The sequence below is a fragment of the Pinus tabuliformis genome, chromosome X (genome assembly GCF_031772625.1).
Source record: "Pinus tabuliformis cultivar Carrire ecotype Pingquan chromosome X, CPIR1, whole genome shotgun sequence".
Lineage (NCBI taxonomy): Eukaryota > Viridiplantae > Streptophyta > Pinopsida > Pinales > Pinaceae > Pinus > Pinus tabuliformis.
In genome coordinates, this window is record NC_142308.1 from 608,276,895 (window position 1) to 608,303,404 (window position 26,510).

Here is a 26,510-nt window from a genome sequence, read left to right on the forward strand (position 1 = left end):
AATGTCATGGTTTTTTAATTTTATAGTTGAAAAATTTTCAATTTCTTTTGTATCTAGCATGTTGTGGTTGAAAACATGTTAAATTTATACTTAGGAAAGAAAAATGATATTCTACCAGAAACATTAATGTGTTTTTTCCTTAAAAATTAACTTTGTTTGAGACATAAAAAATTGGTTTTATTAGCATTTTTTAAAAAGTTTGAAAATTGACCCTAAAAAAAAATCATTATTCCAGTATCATCACTTTCGTTTTGAAGCTATATTTTGCACGAAAATTTCGTAGTCACTGCCATTTTTAAAACACGATCAAAATTGACACCTAAAAAAAAAAACATCGTTCCAGTATACACACTTTTCGTTTTTAGCACTGTTTTTGATGTTTTTTTGGGGTTTTTTGGCCAGAGTTCCCGTTTTGAGTTTATAGTTCCCGTTTCAAAGTTTACATTGTTATGAGACCAAAAATATTTATGATAGGAAAATAGGAACACATTGAAATCATTGAAGCAATCCAAATTCTCAAAATCAAATGGTAATATGACTAACCATTCAATTAATGGGTCCCCATAGTGAAAATTAAGTGAATAATTGGGAGGGAGGGAGGGAGGGGGGGGGGGGGGGGGCAGAAGCTGTGTTTTTACCACAACACACTGGCAATGTAATAAAGGACACAAGGTAGCCCCTTACAAAGTTGTGCAATATAACTAGTCCCATTACACTAGTCGGAACCACCACTTAAACAGATATAGATCTAAGTTACAAATATTGACTTCATGGATTTCCCCAAATGTTGATCAAAACATTTTTCCCGATCAACACCGTCGAATAAAACAAATATGTGTTGCCAATGTTTTCCAATGTTTTATCTAGGAAGATTCAGTTTGATGTATCACTAACAATAAGATCTTTCATTTTGAAGTCCTATCGACGTGTCTTTACGCCCTTCTGGTGCAAATGTTAGTAGTAGTTAATTGTAGCAACTATGAGTAACAATATTACTATTAAGCCAACTCAAATTGCATTGAATTTAGCGAGCACCACATACACATATAGGTAAGAAAATCCATATAATTAACCTTCTTCAACAAAAGTGGCCTAAACCCAAATGTCCAAAATTACAACAATAATCACAATTGATAAACTCCATACAAAGAAGGACCATGCTCTCCAAGCTCTATACTTGGTCCTCATCAAAACAACCAAACCATTATAGTTGCCACTAATCCATAAAGCACTATATATATTGGGAATTTATTTATTTATTTTTATTTTTATTTATGTGTGGTTCAAGGATACCAGAGATCATGACTGCTACTATGTCCACAGAAACTATTTGGGCAAATCCACCCTAAAAAATCACTTCCTGCGGGTCATTAACAAAGGAAAATTAACCACGTGATCTCTTATTAGCAAAATATTTTAACCACAATAATTCGACCAATTAAATTAACCATTAAAACTTATTTTTGAAATTGTTATTATATATTAGTAACATTTACACAACAATTTATTTTATTCACGAAAAATTATCAAAAAAATTTCAAAATTTCGCAACTGCACCTCTTAACAATAACTCGACCAATTAAATTAACCCTAAAAACTTATATTTAAAATTGTTATTATAAATTAATAACATTTACGCAACCATTTATTTTATTCATGAAAAATTATCACAAAAATTTCAAAATTTCACAAATCATCTCAATATAAAAATATTCTATTATTACGTTGTGTAAACTGCACCTCCTCTTATATGGGAACTGAAAATTGTGCGGACTTCCGTAAAACACATTCGCCACATTATTTGTCTCACCGTTTATATATCGGAACATATATTTTACCCATTCTGAGTGTTTCTCCTTCCTCTCAGGTTCACCGCCACAACAACGTTACAGAGCTACTTCTCAAAAGCGCAGGTGAGCATCCTTCAGCATGTTTCCATACCATCGCCACAAATACACACACGAGCTGGAACACATATATATACATATGCGCAAATCTTTTCCTGGAAATTAGTTGTTTTTCAAGTATTTTACTCTCTCTGAGTCTGAATATCCCTCAACTTCATATTCAATGCCTGTCAATGAATTTCTTCAGAGAAAAATATACGACAACACGTGCAATCTTGCAAATATTTTCTAAACGTTGATGCTGAAGTCTGAGGAATTTTGATGTTTGAACCCTCAAGCAATGATTTTATATGATAGGGTTTTTACTTTTCAATTATTTTTGGAATTTGGATCGGAAGGGCAAACTAGCTTTAGATTTTCGGATTATGTACAGATTTGCAAACCTTGATTTTCAAATTGATACTTTAGGAGCCCGAACTGTCAATAGACTGTAGGGCTCTGCTGTTGTTGGAATCAAAAGAGAAAAGTGGTGAAGAAATTGTTTAATGGCGTAGAGATTTTGTGAAATCTGAAATCCTTCGATGCCCAAACTCTGATTTAATTGATCGCTTGTGCCAGGGTTTCATTTTTGTAGCGAGAAATAGGAGATTTACAATGGCATTACTTCCTAGAAGTGCTCGATTAGCTATGGTTTCGTCTTCAAGGATGGTGCATACAGTTGCACCGACTATGGCCGAAGCGGCGGGTTCATCCTCGTTGTCTGCGCCGACTCCATACAACCGTTCGGTCACAGGGGTTTCGAAGCCGGCGGAGTACGTGATATCGAAGCTCGATGCCCTTGTGAATTGGGCGAGGAAGGGATCCATTTGGCCCATGACATTTGGCCTTGCATGTTGTGCGGTGGAGATGATGCACACTGGTGCAGCTCGCTATGATTTAGACAGGTTTGGAATAATTTTCAGGCCCAGTCCAAGGCAGTCTGACTGCATGATCGTTGCAGGAACTCTTACGAACAAGATGGCACCGGCTCTCCGCAAGTATGTGGATTTTCCTGCTGTTTCTATTAATCCAGTTCTACAAAAATCTTAAATGCTTTACGTAGATTATGGTTTGGACCGCTGCAGAAAGTCTCCCCTCATTTGCAGTCCTGGAGTGACGTCGTTGGAATTTGAAATTAAACAGGTTGAGGCAAAATGGGCTATGAAAATCCTAGACCAAACCCAATTTGTTTGTACGAAATCAATTTGCATACTTTTCTCTCTCCCATATTGGGTCAGTTCCTTCTGTTGGTGACATAGATGTATGTGCTCCATTTAGAAACTATTTTATGGACAATGAAATCAGAATCCCTCAATTAAGTTCTCCTCTTTGCTTTTGGTATTTAACATGTGAATCCACTTGTATTTTAGTTTGTTTTGGTCCCCTGGACAAGTAGAGAGAGTTACATACTTTCTTTCTCTGGCTTTCATTGTTTTTCCCCGTCTCGTTCTTTTCACAATATATAATCAAATCTGTGAATTGTTTGAAGAGGTGTAAAAACATATTTCTAATGACCGGCAATACTAACTTTGATGGTTTTAGGATCATCTCCAGTACAATCGACTAGATGTTGCTTCTTTGCACATGTATCTGATTAGATGTTGCTTCTTTGCATGTGTCTCATGTTATGGAAGAATACCAACTCTAAAGTGGGAGCTGCAACCCACCGTTTTAACGTTATCCTCTTCATCTTACACATTAAAATACTCAGCACCTACAATCTGTGGCATTTGATTGGCTAGGCCCAACAACAGACTTCAAGCATATATATATATATATATATATTTTTTTTTTTTTTTTAACTGTTCCTTTTTGAGGGGTATAAAAAAAATTCTCTTTATCAGTGGCTTTTCAATCGTGTTGAAGAAAAATGAGAATAATTTTGTGACCAAGCTTTGAAATGCCTTTATATCCAGTTTCAGGAAAGCGTTACCCGACCCTGGATTTTATCAAGTAATCATCTGAGTTCATGGATTTTATTTTGATAGCACTGTAATTATTAATATCTGACCTGTCAGTTCACCATGTAAATGAACTTATTTCAATTCCTTAGTTGTGCAATCACACCATATTTCTGTTTGCACCTTGGTTTTCATGTATTCAATACTCCCTGCTGACATCATCGAACAAAGTTTTCTATCCAATCTTCTATTCTGCCTCGTTGCTGGCACAAGGTTACTTGGGAGCGGGGGCGACATTTTCAAAAGCTCCCAGTTTGGGAGCGAATCGGGTGCCAATTTTTATATAATATATATTTTTATATATTTTGATGCATATATACCAACAAAAGCATGTAGAATGATGAATTAGATATAAAAAACATTAAAACATGAATTGAACCATATAACATCAATCCTCTAGAAGTTATAATCATCATCAACCACGTCTACAAGTTAGTAACATAAAACATATCGAGTCTCATGATTCATCAATCTTAAAGTTTCAAGCTTCCAAAATTCGATATATAACATTTATGATCATTGATCACTAAAGGTGTAACTTGTACTTGTAACCATTACCATTACCAAGTAACCAAATGATAACAAAGAATATCTAACATGAAATGAAATGTTTCAACTTTCAACTGTCACGAAGCATCATATTCATAATTCATTACCAATGAGTTATAATTGCCAACTTCAAGCTTCAAACTTAAATTGTCATATGTTGTTTACAAAAAATATCATAATAAATATGAAAGAGTCAACAGTTATAAAAACTACTAGAAACTAGAAAAGACAAGTAAATCTATTATCTATTGCTAATGCTTGGGCCTCTTGCGGCCACGAGAAATGTCTAATTTATGAGAAAGCATGTAGAATGATGAATTAGTTATAAAAAGCATAAAAACATGGATCAAATCATATAGCATCAATCATATAGTAGCTACAATCTTCGTCAACCATAGGTCCACAAGTTACAAGTTCTGATTTATATAGCATGTAAGGGTGCACATAACCAAAATAGCATTGAGTGCAATCCATCTCAGAACCAAAAATACATCAACAAACATGCTCTAGATGGCCTCTTGTTAAAATTGGCAACCTGGGCCAAACTCCATGTGGGTCTTCTTATTTATGGCAACTGATATTTTTCTTGGATTCCTCTCGTCGAGAGGTGTAGGATTGATCTAAAGATCATCCGATTCCGATATGTATTCATGGAGATATGAATTTATTTGTGTCATGTGACATTTCATCAAGGTCGGCCAACAACCAAATTACCCCAACTTATCCTCAACGTTTTACTATAAATAGAGGTGACTTGCAAGTCATTTGAGTCACTCATCTCTTGTGATCTCTCGCTCCATTTTGTTTGGGTTTTGATGGAAGGAGAGGTCTAATAGAGAAGACCTTACGCTGTTCTAAAGGAGACTCCTAGCCGCAGAGGAAGAAGGGTTTTATTTTCAACTAGCCTCAGTCCTAAAGGGAGGAATCTATCCTAACCCTAGCCGCAGTAAGGAAGAGTCTTAGCCACAGAGATTTGGCCGCTATCCTAGAGAAGAACCCTAGCCCTAAACGCAATCTAAGGGAGCTACAATTCATAGCCTAAAAGGGTTCTCTAATCCACAGTATATGGGACCCTTCATTTGCTGTCAAGTCGAGCTCTAAAGGAGCCCTAAACGCAAGTTTGTAAATCACCATCCTTCTGCTATCAAGGAGCCCTAATCGCAGTCTAGGTAAGGCTTATACTCATAGCCAACCACAGTAAAGGGGAGGCTTATTACGCTGTATGTAGGAGGCTCTTCCGAGATCTAGGAGGAAGCCCTAATCCGCATTTATTAAGGATCCTAATCTGCTGTTATACATGGTTTAGATGAAGCCCTAAAATGCTGTTAATGGAGGTCCTTATACTCAGCCTGAAGTAGTCCTAAAGAAGCACTCATTAACAATTATGTTCACAATAAAGGTGGCTGTAAGGAAATATCTTATCACAACATTAATTCATGTTTGCTGAAGGTAACTATGTGATGAAGGGAACTGGTATAATCATGCCCTAAGGACTGTTTGATAAGCCACAACTTTACTGTAAAGGAAAGTGTTGAAGTCTGCTCCTTGGTATTTGATTATTTACTTCAACATTGCTATGTGCTAGGCCATAGGCCATAACATCATGGCAAGGGTTTATTAAGAGCTGATCCATTAAGATTAGTGCCCTCATCAGTTCAACTACATATCACATAACAAGGGAGTTTAGGGCTGCATGTTAAGCCCTAATCGGAATTGCAGGAGCAACTTGTCATCAATGGATTGGTGCAGCAGTATGAAGGTCTTCTAGATTGATGATCTACTTCAGCGCTCATATTGGGTAAGACTGTCAAGGGAATTCAGGACTGCATCTCTGAAATGTCGTCATTAGTAGAATGATAATCCTTCTTTTGCTCTCATAAAATCTTAGATTTATGTATATGTACTGTCTCTCTCTCTCTCTGCTGAACTATTGAAGAATATAAGAAGAATTGATCAAGGGTTTCCCCACATTGGGGTTTATCCTTGGTTGGCGCCACATCTTGTGTCCTCTTGTCTTGACTTGTCTTTTGTTGTTTATGTTTATGTTCTATCTACACTTTACTATCATGCTGATGTGATTGCTAATCTGGGATTGATATTGAGTTAATATGAAAAATTGAAGTAAACTACTCTGTAAGTATAGAACATACCAAAATTAACATGGTATCAGAGCTGAGGTGAAGACAAAGCCCAAGCTAGATTGAAAAAGCAATCGCCGAAGATAGTTGGAAAGGTCAAAGGCTCAATGGGTTCCTCATCCCACTTCCCAACTCAAGACAAGCTCTGTGAAAAGTATGACTATCACGGATGGAAGATGTCTCTGGATCTGACGTTGGAAGAGCAGGAAGTATTGGATTACGTAAAGGGTAAAATCCCTAAGCTTCCATCAAATGCACTAACTGTTACAAAGAACAAGTACACTAAGGGTGAAGTCAAAGCGAAGAAGATTATCAGAGATTCAATTGACAAGCGTCTGGTGGCCTACATTTTCGAGCTGAACACCTCCAAGGAGATCTACGATAGATTGGTAAGCTTGTTTAAAGTTAGTGATGCAAATCAAGTTTGTTCCTCAAAAATAAGTTGAAGGATATTAACAAGGGCAAGGATGAGGATATTCAATCCTACTTCTTAAGGATCACTGAGATCAAGAATGATCTTCTATTGATTGGATAAATCATATCTGGAGGGAACTTACTATCACTACCCTTGGAGGACTCCCACCTGAGTGGTATATTTTCAGAACCACTATTCTCAATAATGATCTGATTCCAGGGTTTGAAGAATTGATGTCGAGATGCATTCAAGAAGAAACCAGGATGGTGGAGCAAGAGATGCCCTCTAATAGAATTACCCTACTGCATTCTCTGCTCATGCCAAGAGGAAGAACAGTGTAGGATCTAAGGGTCATTACCATGGAAATCCTGGATTCAAAGGAGGAAGGAAAGGCAGATGCTTTACTTGCAACAAATTTGGCCACTATGCAAGGGAGTGTCCGAATAGAAGGTGCACATCACATGATGATGATCACAATTATTCCAGGGGCAACTTCAATAACAATGATTGAAGGAATGCAGGACATCAAGGAAATGGTCGACCCTCCAAGAAAGCAAGGAACTCCAGGTGTGAAGAATCAAATGTTGTTTCTGATAAGCAAAAGGAGTATTATCTTATATTGGCCCTCTCCACTACCTCTCCTCTGGACACTTTGGAAAAGTGGTATATTGATAGTGGTGCCTCAGGGCACTTCACCGGATACAGGGAAGCTCTCTCTAATCTGAGAGAGAAGGAAACAAACTTGGAGATAATTCTTGGAGATGATGCCGAATGTTACTCTTCAATTAGATCAGGGTAACTCAATTCACTTGCAAGAAGTTCTTTATGTACTAGATCTCAAGAAGAACTTGGTGTCCATTTCGACAATGGAAGACAAAGGTTACAAGGTGGCATTCATCGATAGAAAGGTACGTGTATGGAAAAGGAATTATAAAGATGCTTTTACTTTTGGGTTCAGGCTTGGCACTTTGTATCAGATTGCAGGAAGTTCAGTGGGGGCCATGTTTTGCGTCACATTCCAAACCGATGTGAGTCAAATGGTGACAAGAATGCCTGAAGAGCATGAAGGTGCATGTCCACGATGTATCGAAGAAAGACTTACAAGTGGACTTTTCTCCTCATGTAAAAGCAAGACCACAGATGTGGAACAATCCGAGGGGTTTGAGATTCATGATCAGGAATCTCATGTATACAAGTTAAAGAAATCTCTCTATGATTTGAAGCAAGCATCCCGGGCTTGGTATGAGAGATAGCTATTTGATGAAGCTGAGATTCATAGGAGTGAAGCCGATCCAAACCTTTGCTTTAAGGTTGTGGATGATAGACCTCTCATTTATAAATGTAAGAGGGAGTTGGATTCTGAATATGGGGTGATAGACTGCAAGCCTGTGACTACCGTGATGGACTTAACTTTAAGAAGTAATGCGGTAGTGCTACCAGACTTGATTTGAGAAATGCCTCAAGAGTTTCGTCAACTCATAGTAGCATTGATGTTCTTGGTGAACTCCCATCCGGATACATGTTTTGCAGTTAACATGGTTGAGCCTCATTGGATTGGTGCCAACAATATTTTGAGATATCTTTAGGGCACAACCACTCATGGACTAAGATACACTACCGGAAAATTGAAATGTAAGGTTGCATGATTATTCTGATGATGATTGGGCAGGCAGCGTGGAGAGCACTTTTTGGTGCTGGTTCTCCTTGGGTGCTGCTTCGATATCCTGGATAAGCAGGAAGCAAAAGTTGGTTGCTTTAAGCACCGTGAGGCTAGATATAGCTACGAGTATGGTCTCGTGTGAAATTGTTTGGTCGGGGAAGCTCTTCAGTGAGCTGTTTGGACACGTGCTGGATATCGTCATGATCTTCTGTCACAACCAGAGGGGGATTCGATTGCTGAGGAATCCCGTATTCTATGATCGCTCCAAGCATATAGACATCAAGTACCACTTTATCTGGGATATGGTACAACAAGGAGCAAGAAGGCTCCTTCGCATTGGGACTGATGTGCAGGTCGCCGATATTCTGACGAAGCCCTTGGGAAAGGTCAAATTCGTTATTTTCTGAGAACAATTAGGAGTCGTGGAGAGACCCTCTCTTGAGGGTCCTATATGATATGGATATTGAGCTCTGGGAGTTCCGGGGGGCATGGGGTACTTCTTGGAGTGATGAGAAACCATAGGGTGAGTGGTTCAGCCTTCCCTTAGTGGTTTGCTATGTAGGCAGGAAGAGTGGTTCATCCTTCTCCTGCTGAGACACAATCATAAGGTGAGTGGTTTAGCCTTCCCCCAGTGATTTGTTGTGTACAGGGTGAGTGGTTTAGCCTTCCCCTGGGATACCCCATGGCGACATGTAGGCAAGATGAGTGGTTCATCCTTCTCTTGCTGAGACATCCTACCCATGCAGTCTGGGACTCATGGGAAGTACCTTTCATTTGGCCAATGAGTAGGGAAATGAGGATAGGGACTATAGTACTACCGATGGACGCATCGTGTACTACCGTACACCCTATGCTAGGATGATATTGATATGGGATCAATTGGAATTGATGTTGGGTCAGTAAGAGTGGTATGAGACACTCTCTTTATTTGGAATTGATTTCTGATCAGTAAGAGTGATATGAGACACTTTTTATTTGGAATTGATTTTGGATCAGTAAGAGTGGTATGAGACACACTCTTTTTGGAATTGATTTCGGATCAGTAAGAGTGGTATGAGACACTCTCTTTTTGGAATCGATTTCGGATCAGTAAGAGTGGTATGAGACTCTTTTATCTGAGACTGACTTCGGGTTAGTAGAGAATGGTATGATACATTCTTGATCACTTCTTCTTCTTCATAGTTCAGCAGAGCAGAGTAGCGCAGGGCAATGCACTAATAACAAAGAGTACAGTCTGGTAGATGGATTAGTAGATGGAGTTGGATTAGTAGATGGAGTTCTCCCTATTTGACAGGGAGTGTTAAAATTGGCAACTAGGGCCAAACTCCATGTGGGTCTTCTTATTTATGGCAGCTGATATTTTTCTTGGATTCCTCTCGTTGAGAGGTGTAGGATTGATCTAAAGATCGTCCGATTCCGACATGTATTCATAGAGATATGAATTTATTTGTGTTATGTGACATTTCGTCAAGGTCGGCCAGCAACCAAATTACCCCAACTTATCCTCAACGCTTTACTATAAATAGAGGTGACTTGCAAGTCATTTGAGTCACTCATCTCTTGTGATCTCTCACTCCATTTTGTTTGGGTTTTGATGGAAGGAGAGGTCTAATAGAGAAGCCCTTACGCTGTTCTAAAGGAGACTCCTAGCCGCAGAGGAAGAAGGGTTTTATTCTCAGCTAGCTGCAGTCTTAAAGGGAGGAATCTATCCTAACCCTAACCGCAGTAAAGAAGAGCCTTAGCCGCAGAGATCTGGCTGCTATCCTAGAGAAGAACCCTAGCCCTAAACGCAGTCTAAGGGAGCTACAATTCACAGCCTAAAAGGGTTCTCTAATCCACAGTCTATGGGACCCTTCATCTGCTGTCAAGTCAAGCTCTAAAGGAGCCCTAAACGCAGGTCTGTAAATCACCATCCATCCGCTGTCAAGGAGCCCTAGCCGCAGTCTAGGTAAGGCTTATACTCATAGCCAGCCGCAGTAAAGGGGAGGCTTATTACGCTGTATGTAGGAGGCTCTACCGAGATCTAGGAGGAAGCCCTAATCCGCATTTATTAAGGATCCTAATCTGCTGTTATACATGGTTCAGATGAAGCCCTAAAATGCTGTTAATGGAGGTCCTTATACTCAGCCTGAAGTAGTCCTAAAGAAGCACTCATTGACAGCTATGTTCACAGCAAAGGTGGCTGTAAGGAAATATCTTATCACAGCATTAATTCATGTTTGCTGTAGGTAACTATGTAATGAAGAGAGCTGGTATAATCATGCTCTATGCTCTAAGGACTGTTCGATAAGCCACAGCTTTACTGTAAAGGAAAGTGTTGAAGTCTTTGATTATTTACTTCAGCATTGCTATGTGCTAGGCCATAGCATCATAGCAAGGGTTTATTAAGAGCTGATCCATTGAGATTAGTGCCCTCATCAGTTCAGCTACATATCACATAGCAAGGGAGTTTAGGGCTGCATATTATGCCCTAATCAGAATTGCAGGAGCAGCTTGTCATCAGTGCATTGGTGCAGCAGTATGAAGGGTTTCTAGATTGATGATCTACTTCAGCACTCTTATTGGTTAAGACTGTCAAGGGAATTCAGGACTGCATCTCTGAAATGTCATCATTAGTAGAATGATAATCCTTCTTCTGCTGTCATAAAATCTCAGATTTATGTATTTGTACTATCTCTCTCTGCTGAAGTATTGAAGAATATAAGAAGAATTGATCAAGGGTTTCCCCACATTGGGGTTTGTCCCTGGCTGGCGCCACATCTTGTGTCCTCTTGTCTTGACATGTCTTCTGTTGTTTATGTTTATGTTCTATCTGCACTTTACTATCATGCTGATGTGATTGCTAATCTGGAATTGATATTGAGCTAATATGAAAAATTGAAGTAAATTGCTCTAAGCGTAGAACATACCAAAATTAACAACTCTATGACCCAAAAAAATCATGCACATATCATCAAAATCATTGCCTATCTTGAGATCTTTGTCATTATTATCACCCTCTAAGCATTAACATAAGATAGAAAAAACATAGCATGTCAAGTCAAGTCAAGATTTTGTTTGAGTAATAAGTACATTTTTACTAGGGTCATGATAGAGGATTTTGACAACCAATGTCACTAACATCAAGTTACATAGAGGGATCGGTGCTCTTGACGAGTTCCATATCCCAGTACATGACAAATTCCAATGGAATCATTGCAATCCCCCCCAATCCTGAATTCCTGAAAACAGATAAGTTTGCTGGATTTTGAGTGAGATCTAAAATTCTACTTTCTCCATATGAAATCCAATGAGGTCGGAACCACTCTCAAACATTCTAAGTCATTTCATCCTTTTACTTTAAGAATTTAATAAAACCATGAATTGCATATCAATACTAGGGCCATAGGTTTGATCATTAGACTGCCTCCCTCAAAAATTCTTGTTTCTTTGAAAAAAATTGCGTTTGGAATGTGTTGGCATAAAAAAATTTGCAAAAAAAGCAAGGGAGCAAAATCTTTTTTAGAGAGCGCACTTCTGGAGCGGGTTGGGGGGGGCGGGGGGGGGGGGCTGGCCCGCAACCATGTGCTGGCATGCCGATGCCAAAGTGAATTTGTATTCTGCAAGGTGACTTAATGGTGGTGCATCACATAGTTTCAGTACTTTGTGAGGGATTTTGGCATGGCCTTTTAAGTTTTCTATCTCTTTGGGTGACTCTGAAACATTTGTTAGTACCTGCAGTTTTCTTTGAACATACAAGACCAGTGACAGTCATTCATCCTTCCCTTCTTCACCACTGCCCTTAAAACTGTACAAAGATATATCTGTATGTAAATGACAGCCTGTAATGATTTCTTCTTTGTATTTTCTGGGTGACTTAATGTCTGTGTTTTCATGGGCAAGATGACTGTACCATGTGTCTGCATTCCCTATCTGAATGTCCACAGCATTCGAACTGTTCTGGGTATTGCTGTTGTTTAAGGTTTATGACATGTGACCAAATTTAAATAAATAAATGTATGCTAGATTGTGTGTGATAAAGTTACACATAGGCATGCAAGGTCCCACCTAAAATAGGGCATGGATATTCATAGGGGATATAAATAGTCATACCAAGTGAGTTATATCTGATTGTATCCTTTGAGGAAGTTGAATCACTACATTTACTGTGGATTTCTATTTTTATTCCTGCAACTCTCTCTGAATTTTACGTGGTATGGGAGCAATACTGTACCTGATGCCTGTAACAATAAACCTGGCAATGTAGTGACTGTTTGTTCGTTTGAACATGTTAGAGAACATGATTGAGGACTCCGTTGAAAAACAATCTAGAGGAGACAAGTGGATCAACCTATGATGAAGACAGGTTAAAAAGAGCAAGTAAATCTAGGTTTTCAACAACTTTTAAAGGGACCTCAAAATATTTTGTTTTACCTAAGCTTTAATTCATCAAAGTACAGCTTTATAAGCCATGGTAGTGGGGTTTCATAGAATTCAAGGAAATAAACAACAGCACCCATGAAACCATGATGGAGGGCATCACATACCCATGTTCGGATTTGCAGGTTCAGATGCCCATACCCATGACAGAAAGGATGGTATGAAAGCAAATAATTCCACTGGAATAATAGTATGATCAAAGGAACAACAGCAATACCCAGAACAGTTCGAATGCTGTGGACATTCAAACTGATGAATCACTACATTTACTGTGGATTTCTATTTTTTATTCCTGCAACTCTATCTCTGAATTTTACATGGTATGGGAGCAGTACTGTACCTGATGCCTGTAACAATGAAGCCCGGCAATGTAGTGACTGTTTGTTCATTTGAACATGTTAGAGAACATGCTTGAGGACTATGTTGAAAAGCAATCTAGAGGAGACAAGTGGATCAACCTATGATGAAGACAGGTTAAAAATAGCAAGTTTCAACAACTTTTAAGGGGACCTCAAAATATTTTGTTTTACCTAAGCTTTAAATTCATCAAAGTACAGCTTTATAAGCCATGGAAGTGGGGTTTCATAGAATTCAAGGAAATAAACAACAGCACCCATGAAACCATGATGGAGGGCATCGCATACCAATGTTCAGATTTGCAGGTTCAGATGCCCATACCCATTACAGAAAAGATGATATGAAAGTGTTAAAATTGGCAACTAGAGCCAAACTCCATGTGGGTCATCTTATTAATGGCAGCTGATATTTTTCTTGGATCCCTCTCATCGAGAGGTGTAGGATTGATCTAAAGATCATCTGATTCCGATAAGTATTCATGGAGATATGAATTTATTTGTGTTATGGGACAATTCATCAAGGTCGGCCAGCAACCAAATAAACCCCTCATGTGCTCCACGTTTTTGTATAAATAAAGGTGCCTTGAATCATTTGAGAACACAACTCTCATGATCTCCCTCTCTCCCCTTGTTTTGGGTTTGTCTTCTCTCAAGGAAGACGCAGTGGATAGGGTCATCTAAAAGAGCCCTAGATGCAGTCATCTAGGAGAGCCCTAGCCGCAGTCTTGGAGATCTGGCCACAGATCTAAGAAGCCCTAGCTGCAGTCAATAGGAGTTCTAATGCACAGCAAAGGGAGCCCTAATCCGCAGCAAAGAGAAGGCTCTAATCCACAACAAAGGGAGCCCTAATCCGCAGTGAAGGGAAGGCTCTAATCCACGGCAAAGGGAGCCCTAATCCACAGCAAAGGGAAGGCTCTAATCCGCAGCAAAGAGAAGGCCCTTATCCGTAGCTAATGGGAGCCCAAAACCACTGTCAAGAGGAAGCCCTAAACTGTGGTCAAGAGGAGCCTTGAGTCAAGGCCTTAGCCGCAGCATAAGAAGGACTTCATCTGCAGCAGAAGGGACCTTCTCATAGCATGAAGCAATGTGGGCATGGACAGCAGCAAGACAGGGAAGCCGCAGTCACAAGGAGGAGAGATTCAGGGCTGTATATGTATGCGTTTGAGTGCAGGTAAGTGTTGTCAGCTTGCCCGAGTTCACAAGGAAAGAAACGCTACTGTTTGGGCATCATTTGGGAAGGTGGAGTGCTACAGCTAGCTGCTGTGCTAGGCTGCAAGCCAGAGCACACAGCTGAGGTTGTGTCAAGGACTGTCAAGGGTGGACAACACCTTCAAAGGGCAACGTGGCATGAGGGAAAGCTCTTCAAGATAAACTGCAGTCCTAAAAGGACTTATCTTCTGACTGTGTAGTAGCCCTAACCTGAACACAGTCATTACAGCAATGGGCAGCAATACATATGATCAGTATTGCTAGACATAGGTGCGGCAATGGGACAGTGTGGCAATGATGAGGTATTATAGCATGCATGGTAAAACATGATGCAACATGGGACAGCTGCAAGCATGAAGAATCATGGACAGCAGCAGCATAACCATGGACAGCTGCAAGTAGAGTGCTGTATGGGACAACAGTATAGTACTGGATGCAGCTAGGACACAAAGCAGCAATGGTGTAGCAAGCATATGGGCATAGCATGGTGCAGCCGTGGCACTAGGTAAACACTGGGACAACAGTTGCATGAGGTCCAGTATTGTGATGATGGGTGCAGCATGGTGCAGCACAGTGAGGTGTAGCATATGGACGAGATGCAAGAAATGATAGGTGAATGAGTCACCTTGGAGAACCAGTTGAAGCAGCGTGTCTTCAATTGATCTCATGTAGAGATAATATATTAGTCGAAGTATTGGCTTATGTTGTAAATGTACTATCTCTCTCTCGCTTTGCTGAACTATTGAAGAACATATAAGAAGAATTGATCAAGGGTTTCCCCACATTGGGGTTTGTCCCTGGCTAGCGCCACATCTTGTGTCCTCTTGTCTTGGCTTGTCTTCTGCGATTTATGTTTATGTTCTATATGCAGTTTACTTTAATGCTGATGTGATTGCTAAAGATATTGAGCTAACTGTGAAAATTGAAATAAATTGCTCTAAGCATAGAACATACCTAAACTTAACATGTTATCAGAGCTGAGGTGATGACAATGCCCAAGCAAGAGTGAAAGAGCAATCACCGAAGATAGTTAGGAAAGGACAAAAGGATCAATGGGTTCCTCATCCCTCTTCAAATTCATTGAGTGTGAAATCGAAGCAGAGAATATTATCAGAATGGCGCAGCGCAATATGGCCTACCTAAAGATCACTTCATTGGGAAGACCGGATCTCAGGGTGGAAGGAAAGGAATCTTAGTTCGGCCATTATGCGAAGGAGTGTCTGAATGGTAGGGACACCTCACTTGATGATGATAACAATCATTCCAAGGACATCTTCAATGATTAGAGGAATGACAGTGCAGGTCATCAAGGTAACGACCGACTCTTCAAGAAAGCAAGGAACCCCAGGTATGAAGAATCGAATGTTGTTTTTGATAAGATAAAGAAGTGCTATCTTGTATTGGCCCTCTCCTTCAGAGTCTTTGGGAATTTGGCTTATTGATTGTAGTGCTTCAAGGCACTCCATCGGATAGAAGGGTGCTCTCTCTAATTTGGTAGAGATGGAAACAATCGTGGGATTATACTTGGAGCCGATGCCACCTATCTCGAAAAGGGTGTAGGGTATGTTACCTCTCAATTGAATGAGGGTAACTCGATTCACTTACAAAATCTCTTTTATGTACCTGATCGCAAGAAGAACCTGGTGTACATTTTGGCAATGGAAGTCAAAGGTTTTAGGGTGGCATTCATCGATGGAAAGGTACGTGTTTAAAAATAAAACTTTCTAAAGATGATTTTGAGTTCAGGGTTGGCAATTTGTATCAAGTTGCAGGATGGTCCACTGGGGACCATATCAATTGACACATCTGATCTATAGCACCGAAGGTCTACTAATGGGGCCAGACCTGATATGAGTCAGATGGTGACTCAGATGCCTGAATTCAAGAAGAGCATGAAGGTACATGTCTGAGATGTACCGAAGGAAAATCTTACAAGGGGACCATTCCCCTCATATAGCAGGTCCACAGGTTTGGAACAACCCGAGGAGTTTGAGATTCATGATCGGGAATCTCATGTATACAGGTGGAAGAAGTCCCTCTATGGCTTGAAGTATAACACCTCGGGCATAGTATGAGAAAATTGATAGATCTCTGATGAAGCTGAGATTCACGAGGAGTGAAACCAATCCAAACCATTGCTCGAAGGTTGTGGATGATAGACCTCTCATACCGGCACCTTCTGAGGACGACCTATTTTTGACAGGTGCAGACCATCTCACTTGCATAAGTAAGAGGGAGTTGGATTCCGGATATGGAATGGTAAACTGCAAGCCCGTGACTACCTCGAGGATCTTAACTTTCAGAAGTTATATGGTGGTGATGCCGGACCAGATTTGGGCAATGCCTCTGAGTTTCATAAACTCATCTGCATTGATGTTCTTGGTGAACTTCCGTCCGTATATATGCTTTGCAGTTAGCATGGTGAGCTCATATTTGGTTGAGCCTCACTAGATTGGTGCCAAGAATCTTCTAAGATATCTTCAGGGCACAATCTCTCATGGATTGAGATACGCTGCCGGAAATATGAAAGTTGCAGGATTATTCGAATGTTGATTGGGTAGGCAGTGTGGAGGATTGCTAGAGCACTTCTTAGTGTTGGTTCTCTTTGGATTTTGCATCAAAATCATGGATGAGCAGGAAGCAGAAGTCGGTTGCTATAAGCACCGACGAGACCGAATACATAGCTACAAGTATGATCTCGTGTGAAGCTGCCTGGTTGTGGAAGCTCATCAGTGAGCTGTTTGTACACATCATGAATACCACTGTGATTCTTTGTGACAACTAGGGGGGGATTCGATTATTGAGTAATGCCGTATTCGATGATTGCTCCAGCGGATAGATATCGTAAGTCGATGAGCGAGGAGGCTCCATCGCATTGAGACTGATGTACAGGTCGCAGACACTTTGTCAAAGCCCCGGGGAAAGGTCCAACCTGTGATTTTCTCGAACGACTTGGAGTCGTTGAGAGACCTTCGTATAAGGGTCCTACATGTTGCATGCACTGAGCTCTGGGAGTTCTAGAGGGCTTGGGGTACTTACTGGAGTGACATACGACCACAGGGCGACTCACCCTCCCTTGGTGGTGCGCTATGTACAGGGTGACAGGTTCAACCTTTCCCTGTGACACCTTGTGGCGACTATGGAACAAGATGATTAGTTCTCCTGTGGGCCGGGATGATTAGTTCTCTCGTGGCAACTATGGAACAGGATGATTAGTTCTCCTGTGGGTTGGGATGATTAGTTCTCTCGTGGCGACTGTGAGCCAGGATGATTAGTTCTCTTGTGGGACATGATGATTAGTTCTCATGTGGCGACCAATGGATAGGATGATTCGTTCTCCTGTTGACAGGATGATTAATTATCGTGTCGAGGCATCCTACCTATGCAGTTAGGGACTCATGGAAAGTACCTCTCATCTAATCAATGAGCAGGGAAATGGAGTTAGGGACCATAGTAGTAATATCGATGGACGCATCGTTGTATCTACCGTACTCCCTATGCTGGGATGACCTCCATTGATCTGGGATCAATGAAACTGATCTAGGATCGGTATGAGTGGTTTGAGACACTCTCTTGTGATATTGTTCTGGGATCAATAAAACTGACTTCGGGTCAGTAAGATTGATATGACACACTCTCTTCAGATGAAACTGACATCGGGTCAGTAGAGAATAGTATGAGACATTCTCGATCAATTCTTCTTCTTCATGTTTCAGCAGAGCAGAACAGAGCAGAGGTCAACAGAGCAGAACTGAGAAGAACAGTGCAGGGCACTGATGGCAAAGATAGTACAGTTAGACATATAGATTAGCGGATGGAGTCCTCCCTAGTTGAGAGGGAGTGTTAAAATTGGTAACTAGGGCCAAACTGCATGTGGGTCATCTTATTAATGGCAGATGATATCTTTCTTGGATCCCTCTCATTGAGAGGTGTAGGATTGATCTAAAGATCATCCGATTCCAATAAGTATTCATGGAGATATGAATTTATTTGTGTTATGGGACAATTCGTCAAGGTCGGCCAGCAACCAAATAAACCCCTCATGTGCTCCACATTTTTGTATAAATAAAGGTGCCTTGACTAATTTGAGAACACAACTCTCATGATCTCCCTCTCTCCACTTGTTTTGGGTTTGTCTTCTCTCAAGGAAGACGCAGTGGAGAGGGTCATCTAAAAGAGCCCTAGATGCAGTCATCTAGGAGAGCCCTAGCCGCAGTCTTGGAGGAGATCTGGCCTCAGATCTAAGAAGCCCTAGCTGCAGTCAATAGGAGTTCTAATGCACAGCAAAGGGAGCCCTAATCCGCAGCAAAGGGAAGGCTCTAATCCACGGCAAAGGAGCCCTAATCCGCAGCAAAGGGAGGGCTCTAATCTGTAGCAAAGGGAGCTCTAACCGCAGCAAAGGGAAGGCCCTTATCCGTAGCTAATGGGAGCCCTAAACCACTGTCAAGAGGAAGCCCTAAACTGCTGTCAAGAGGAGCCCTGAGTCAAGGCCTTAGCTGCAGCATAAGAAGGACTTCATCCGCAACAGAAGTGACCTTATCATAGCATGAAGCAATGTGGGCATGGACAGCAGCAAGACAGGGAAGCCACAGACACAAGGAGGAGAGACTCAGGGTTGTATATGTATGCGTTTGAGTGCAGGTAAGTGTTGTCAGCTTGCCTGAGTTCACAAGGAAAGAATTTAAGAATCGCTGCTGTTTGGGTATCATTTGGGAAGGCAGAGTGCTACAGCTAGCTATTGTGCTAGGCTGCAAGCCAGAGCACACAGCTGAGGTTGTGTCAAGGACTGTCAAGGGTGGACAGCACCTTCAAAGGGCAGCGTGGCATGAGGGAAAGCTCTTCAAGATAAACTGCAGTCCTAAAAGGACTTATCTCCTGACTGTGTGGTAGCCCTAACCTGAACACAGTCATAACAGCAATGGGCAGCAATACATATGATCAGTATTGCTAGACATAGGTGCTGCAATGGGACAGCATGGCAATGATGAGGTATTATAGCATGCATGGTAAAACATGATGCAACATGGGACAGCTGCAAGCATGAAGAATCATGGACAGCAGCAGCATGGTAAAGCATGGACAGCTGCAAGTAGAGTGCTGTATGGGACAGCAGTATAGTACTTGATGCAGCTAGGACACAAAGCAGCAATGGTGCAGCAAGCACATGGGCATAGCATGGTGCAGCCGTGGCACTAGGTAAACACTGGGACAGCAGCAGCATGAGGTCCAGTATTGTGATGATGGGTGCAGCACGGTGAGGTGCAGCATATGGACGAGATGCAGCACATGATAGGTGAATGAGTCACCTTGGAGAATCAGTTGAAGCAGCATGTCTTCAACTGATCTCATGTAGAGATAATATATTAGTCGAAGTATTGACTTCTGTTGTAAATGTACTATCTCCCTCTCTCTCTACTGAACTATTGAAGAACATATAAGAAGAATTGATCAAGGGTTTCCCCACATTGGGGTTTGTCCCTGGCTAGTGCCGCATCTTGTGTCCTCTTGTCTTGGCTTGTCTTCTGTGATTTATGTTTATGTTCTATCTGCAGTTTACTTTGATGCTGATGTGATTGCTAAAGATATTGAGCTAACTGTGAAAATTGAAATAAATTGCTCTAAGCATAGAACATACCTAAACTTTACAGAAAGCAAAGAATTCCACTGGAATAATAGTATGTTTGTGGATTTTTATTAGTATCCCAATATACTGAACTTGATTCTGCCTGCTAGTCTTCAAATTTCTGTCCAAGTGCACAAAAGGTAAAAATTAGGTGTAGGCGATGTCAAATGGTGTTGCAAGATGTCATATGGCGGGACATCAATTCATAATGTAGGCACAGCTTTACCCCTGAAGTTTCAGGTCCGTTGCATTTTGTATGCAAGAGATATGTTGAAAAGTTTGAATTTTTTAATACATTAACGTCTGTACTTAATCAATTTTCTGGCTTTGTGGGTTTTTGGCTTAAGGGATTTTGAGAATCCCTTTGCAGATTGATTTCCCACAAGGCATTTTTGCTGCCGTCGCCCTATGTATTCAAATTTCATAATCGCGGGTTTTGGTCTGTGTGGGATTTTGAGTATGCCTTTGAAAGCTGATTTCTTGCATGCTATTTAGCACACAGTCCCAGCTCTTAGCTGAATTTTAGACTCATGAGTTTTTGTCCTGTGAGGTTGAGTATCCCTTTGAAGGTTGATTCTCACTGGGCACATTTGCTACAGTTCCAAAACATAGTTGAACTTTGGACTCGTAAGCTTTTGACCTGTAGGTCCTGGGAGAATTTATATTATAAAGGGGCAGTGGCTTAGGCTGACAGCTAGAGTACAGAAATTGCTAGCCTTAGGTTTTGAGCAAAATTTTCAGCGCTTTCTTTTTTCCAAGAAAAAATCATACTCTCTATTTCTGCTAGCCTTAGATTTTGAGCAAAATTTTCAGTTCCTTATTTTTCAAATACAAAAAATACTTATGTTCACTAAAACTACATCCTGATATTTCTTACATGAGTAAATTTTGACAAATTGCCTACTTAACAAAAGACAAAAACAGAACATGGCTAAACACTGAACAGGATTATGTGCCCTACTTGTCACAATTAGCTGTGCTATGAAATAGATTTTTTCTTTACAGAAAACACATATGTTCAAAAAACTGCATCCTGGTATTTCTTACATGAGTAAACTCTGACAAATTGCTTACATAACAAAATACAAAAACACAACATGGCTAAACAGGATTATGTGCCCTACCTCTTGTCACAATTGGCTGTGCTACTAAAATAGATTTTTTTCTTTGCTACTGTTGTCCAAGCTTCTTTCACATTTGATGAAGTCCTTACTTTTCCTTTCTATCCTGATTTGTCTTGATCTGGAGACTCTGGAGGTTCTAGATGTTCTAGAATCTCATCTTCCTTAGTCTGATCCTTTTCAACATCCCTTAGTTCTAGGCCAAAGAGTGAGCTTTGTTTTCCAATCAAAAGGAGGAGGAAAATCAGATTCCTCTTCTACCATACCTTGTGGTGCTGAATCATGGTGTAGTTGAAGGTATTCTTTGATGGTGTGTCCCTAATTTTCCGAGAATCCACTTTTGGTTTTTCCATGGGTGGGTCCAACTTAGGTGGGTCTTCCTTATTAATCAATTGATGTTCTTCCATGGCTCCAACCCACCACGCTAATTTATGCTGGTGCTTCTTAACTTGCCTTGGCCCTTTTGAGCAACGTATTGCTAAATGCCCTATTAGAACTAGGGTCATGAGTTGAAAATCAAATCCTTGTCTTCTGCAAGATCAAACTCAACAATGAAAAACCCCTTCACACGGGTAAATAGAAGCCTCCTCTTTTATCAGGTTTCCAAGTGTCTGAAATCCTTTTGTGCATATCAACTAAACGATGCCAAAGATCATTGGAGTGGCACATAAGACCATTTATATTGTAAAAGGCCGCTTGTACAGTAATATTTAAACTATGGGAATTATTACTGGCTCGGCTGGCAGTCTCGACAAGGTTCCTTTGAGATGATACGGTGGCACCATGCAGGACAAGTGTGTCACCTCAACATTAGTCCCTACTCTTTATGTCCAACTCCTATTGAATGGCTATGGGAGGATTACCTGGACAAGATACCTCACCATAGAAATTACAGGACCAGTGCCTAATAAAATGAACCTAGGTTAAAGATAAGAGTTAATTTTTGTTTAATTACCAATTTGAAATGGAAATGTGCAGGAAATAATTCAGACCATCAACTAAATGTCATTCAAAACTAGGAAATAACAACTCTTAATAGCTCAAATGAATGACAAAACAATACTCTTACCAAACAAGAAGTGTTTCTTTAAGCTGTATCTTTGATAAGAGGCTGTACTTTGTAAATTTGCTTGCTGTCTTGTTACTACAGATATGAAAACGCAGAAAAAATGCAGAAAACAGTGAGGAAATGTCCTATTGGGGGTCACCCAAAAGTGTGTAGCCACTCTAGATTGAAGATCTAGGGGTGGGGGAATCTAGGGCAGCAAGGATTTGACAATATTAATTATCCACAGTTTCATATCTGCATTCAATTTTCAGTTTTCAGCAAGCTGGAAACTAGTTGCAAAGATTTCAGGCCATATCCCTGCAGGGTTAAAACTCAGAGATTTATTCTAGCAAGTTTTTTGGACTTGTGGTTGACGGAATATGTTACAGTTAACATCAGAACAGTAATTATTTACTTATAAACAATTCTGGAAATTGAACAAGGGTATACGTGAGTAATACTTAACTGAAAATGTTCGCTGTGTATAGGAATTTCCCGGCTCTGGTATAAAATTCACTGTAAATAATTACAGATCTGCAAAACCCTTTAGACAGCCCCTGAAGTGACTTGAAACCTGAACAACAAAAACAGGGCTATACCTTCCTTGGGTCAAATTTCTGAGATTCAAGCATACCCAAGTAATCAAACTAACTAAAAGTCTAGAAGGCAAAAATGCACCTAAACTATCTAAATGTTTTTGTGTTTTTATTTTTATGCAAACAAAAAAAAGAGAACTAAAGAGTGATTCTTGAAATAATTAAACGGCTGTTTCATTCAAAACAAACTTTATTTTTGTTGTTCCTTATTTAAGAGTGCTGGATCGCATCAAAACACCCTTTAAGTTGGTCTTGTGATTTGGACCAGCAAGGGTGATTGGAGTCTTGAAACTATCTCACCCCTTTCTAGTGTAAGACAATTAACAAATCTCTGGATTTTGCTTAGAAAGATCCAATCCCAAAGATGTCTCCAATTACTGAGACAACAGTGACAAAATAAAATGCCCTTCTGCAGTTGAAGAAATTCGCTATGAGAATTTGTCCAGAGAATAGGTGAGCAAACTCCTTCGTGAGCAAAATAGAAATGAGGGCTAGCCTTGACTGCTTTTTCCAAGTGGCTTGTTGCCCCTCAATGGGTCAACCCAGTAAATGAGGGTTAGCCTTAACTCCTTTTTCCAAGTAGCTCATTACCCCTCAATGGGTCAACCCAGTAATCCTACAAGAATCCTTTAACCTGCAACTAGTTTATAAGCACAGAATATATAGCAATTAACCGAAAAGAGAATGCATAGAAAAATCGATCCACAATATTTGTTTGCACAGTGAAAACAGTTTCAAAAAAACTTTGGAATTATATTCCACAATTCAACTACTAAATGGAACACTTGACACTTCAGTTGCAAAGATAACAGCTATTTTCACTTGTTGTCCATAATCTCTGGATACTAAGTTGGTTACAACATGAAAATAATATTTTAAGTAAAAATACCCCCAAGGGATTCAATTTACACAATTTACACAATTTACACAATTTAACCACTGAGTTGACTTTGAGGATGCAACAAATGAATTGCTTTGATTGTGCATTTGCTTGCTCTCATGCATAATGACAAAATATGTCCAAATGATCTACTTTAGGAGCTTTCATAGCTATTTTGGAAAAACCCGAACCACCTTGTAACTTGTACGACCCATCTTTGATATAACTTTGACTCATGTGGGTGCTCTACATCTAGCTGGGATGTACGGCAATTGTATAAAAGCTGACAGCATGTGGAGATGACGCTGAACAACCCCACGTGTGGCCTGGGTGAGTTACGATTGTCTTTAACATGTACCTATTGACTTTATAATTTTTATTTGGGCCCCACAGACCCTCACGATTATTCTTGAGGACTCCACGACTAGATTTGTCGATGTATGGCTTGGTTGACCCTTAAATGAGTTCGCGGTTTGACTGAACATGCACAACTGCTCCTTTGGAAGTTTTTGGTCCATGAATGAATGCTCAAATTACCTTTTCTGAGTTGGTGGCCTGGTTTACTTAGACGGCCGACATGGAAACCTTGCGTCTACCTTCTCAAGCTCACAAGTCATTATCCCTTTGTGCCCTTTTGACCCCACATTTTGGCATTTGTGTGGGGTGTTTTGCTTTAAAAATGATGCATCAAATTTACTAAGAGAGCCAATCTAACCATACTTTAACCTCTTTAACAATTTTATGGAAGGAAAGACCATTTTGCCACACTTTAGCTACTTACTTAATTTAAGGCAACTCCCTTTAGAGCTGAATTTAACCTTTAATAACCTCCTTTTGCCAAAATTCGGACATGGCATGTCCAATGGGTATATCATTTTGAATCAGTGTTAAACTTTGGTCCTGGGAGCCTTATGCATTAGGATACGTGCAATGCCCCATAAAGTGTGGAATGTTGTGAACCGTGGTAATGCCATGTGGAAGATTTGGATAATGCTCTACCAAAGACAAGGAAACACATATCGACTCAATCAAACATGACCATGTGGGAAAGACATGGGTGCTCTCAAGACATGGGTTGGACTGGGCCTACACAGTGCAATCACCTCTACAAAAAGAATGATACATATAAATGACATTTTAGAAGAAAAATCATGTGTATATTAACTCCCATGGATGATTACATGATGCACAATCCAAAGTTAGCCTTTATAGATGAGACTATTGTTAAAATTGGCAACTAGGGCCAAACTCCATGTCGGTCAGGTATTTATGGCAGCTGATATTTTTATTAGATCCCTCTCATCGATAGGTGTAGGATTGATCTAAAGATCATCCGATTCCGATAAGTATTTATGGAGATATGAATTTATTTTGATTATGGAATTATTGTCAAGTCGGCCAGCAACTTGAGTAGGCTCAGAAGCCCAATAGACATGTCTATTCATCATCTACGTTTTTAGTATAAATTGGTGAGGACTTGAAGTCATTTGAGGGACACATTCTTGAGGTGATCTCCTCCTCTCCACGTCTTGGGTTTTTGGAGTAGGAGAGAGACACCAAGAGTAATACGCTGGCCTACAAGTCTTGGAGGAGAAGGTATTAAACGCAGTGGAGGAAAAGGTATTAAACGCAGCCCTAAATTACAGTCATGTGATGCCCTAATCCAACGCAGGTCATGAAGATCTATCCGCAGGCTTATGAGGATGCAAATAGAGACATTATACGCTGGACCTTATATGCTGTTCATGGACACCCTATGCGCAGTCATGGAGACATTCATACGTATACAATTCAGACATCTTTGCAGTGATGAGGATCTCGGATGCCTCTGAAATAAAGAGCAGCTACAGGGTGAATGTCAGAACACTGTCCACTATAATGATCGTCATAGTAATGAAGCCGCAGTAAGGGTAACGATGAAACCACCGTCAAAATCCCACGCAGTCAATGAAGAAGCTATAGTCATAACCGCAGTCCAGTATGGAAGAGGAGCCGCAGGCTTATGAAGATCTAAACGCAGTGAATGGGTCAAGTCAACAAGACCTGTTCACGCATCTGAATCCCGCATTCCTCTCTGCCATTCCACGTGAAGTTTGAGTATACGCTATACAGGTTTAAGTATATGCTATACAGGTATGACAAAACTCACTTATAACCGAAGTAGCCGCAGAAGCCACAATGAATGAAGAAGCCGCAGTCAAGCCGCAGTCAAGACATAGGAAGCCGCGGTCAAGGAGAGGGTAGCCGCAGTGATAAGGGTAATTAGGCCACAGGAAGGAACTGCTGTAGCCGCAATCTATGCATATAGATCTCGGTGGTATCCCTGTGGCAGTTTAGATGTAATAAACAACAGTAACTCAGATTGCACAATGAAAATTACGTTGGGTGTCATCTCAGTCTCACATATGTATATGTAGTTGTCTCAACATAATGGCCAACAGTGGTTAGGGTTTGAAACAAAAGGACAGATCACTATGATTTCATAATATATCTCGTTGCAGTCTTATGACAGTTATAAGATCTTTACTTGATCTCGATATAACTCTCATATCTCAGTGAATGGTGGTATTAAAGATGATCTCACAAGCTTGATCTCGATGGCACTAATGTGAATGTGCATCATGATGTTCTCAGCGGAAGGCATGATGA

General features: G+C 40.4%; 1 protein-coding gene across 1 annotated transcript in view; it reads left to right on the top strand.

Annotated features, from left to right (window-relative positions):
• Positions 1–1,754: 1,754 nt before the first annotated feature.
• The window catches only part of LOC149141510 (NADH-ubiquinone oxidoreductase 20 kDa subunit), a 35,938-nt gene continuing 11,182 nt past the window's right edge, over positions 1,755–26,510 (top strand). The window contains exons 1-2 of the mRNA XM_089446528.1: positions 1,755–1,913; positions 2,466–2,884. Coding sequence (XP_089302654.1) covers positions 2,502–2,884 — 383 coding nt within the window. The 5' untranslated portion in view covers positions 1,755–1,913; positions 2,466–2,501. The remainder of the gene's footprint in view (positions 1,914–2,465; positions 2,885–26,510) is intronic.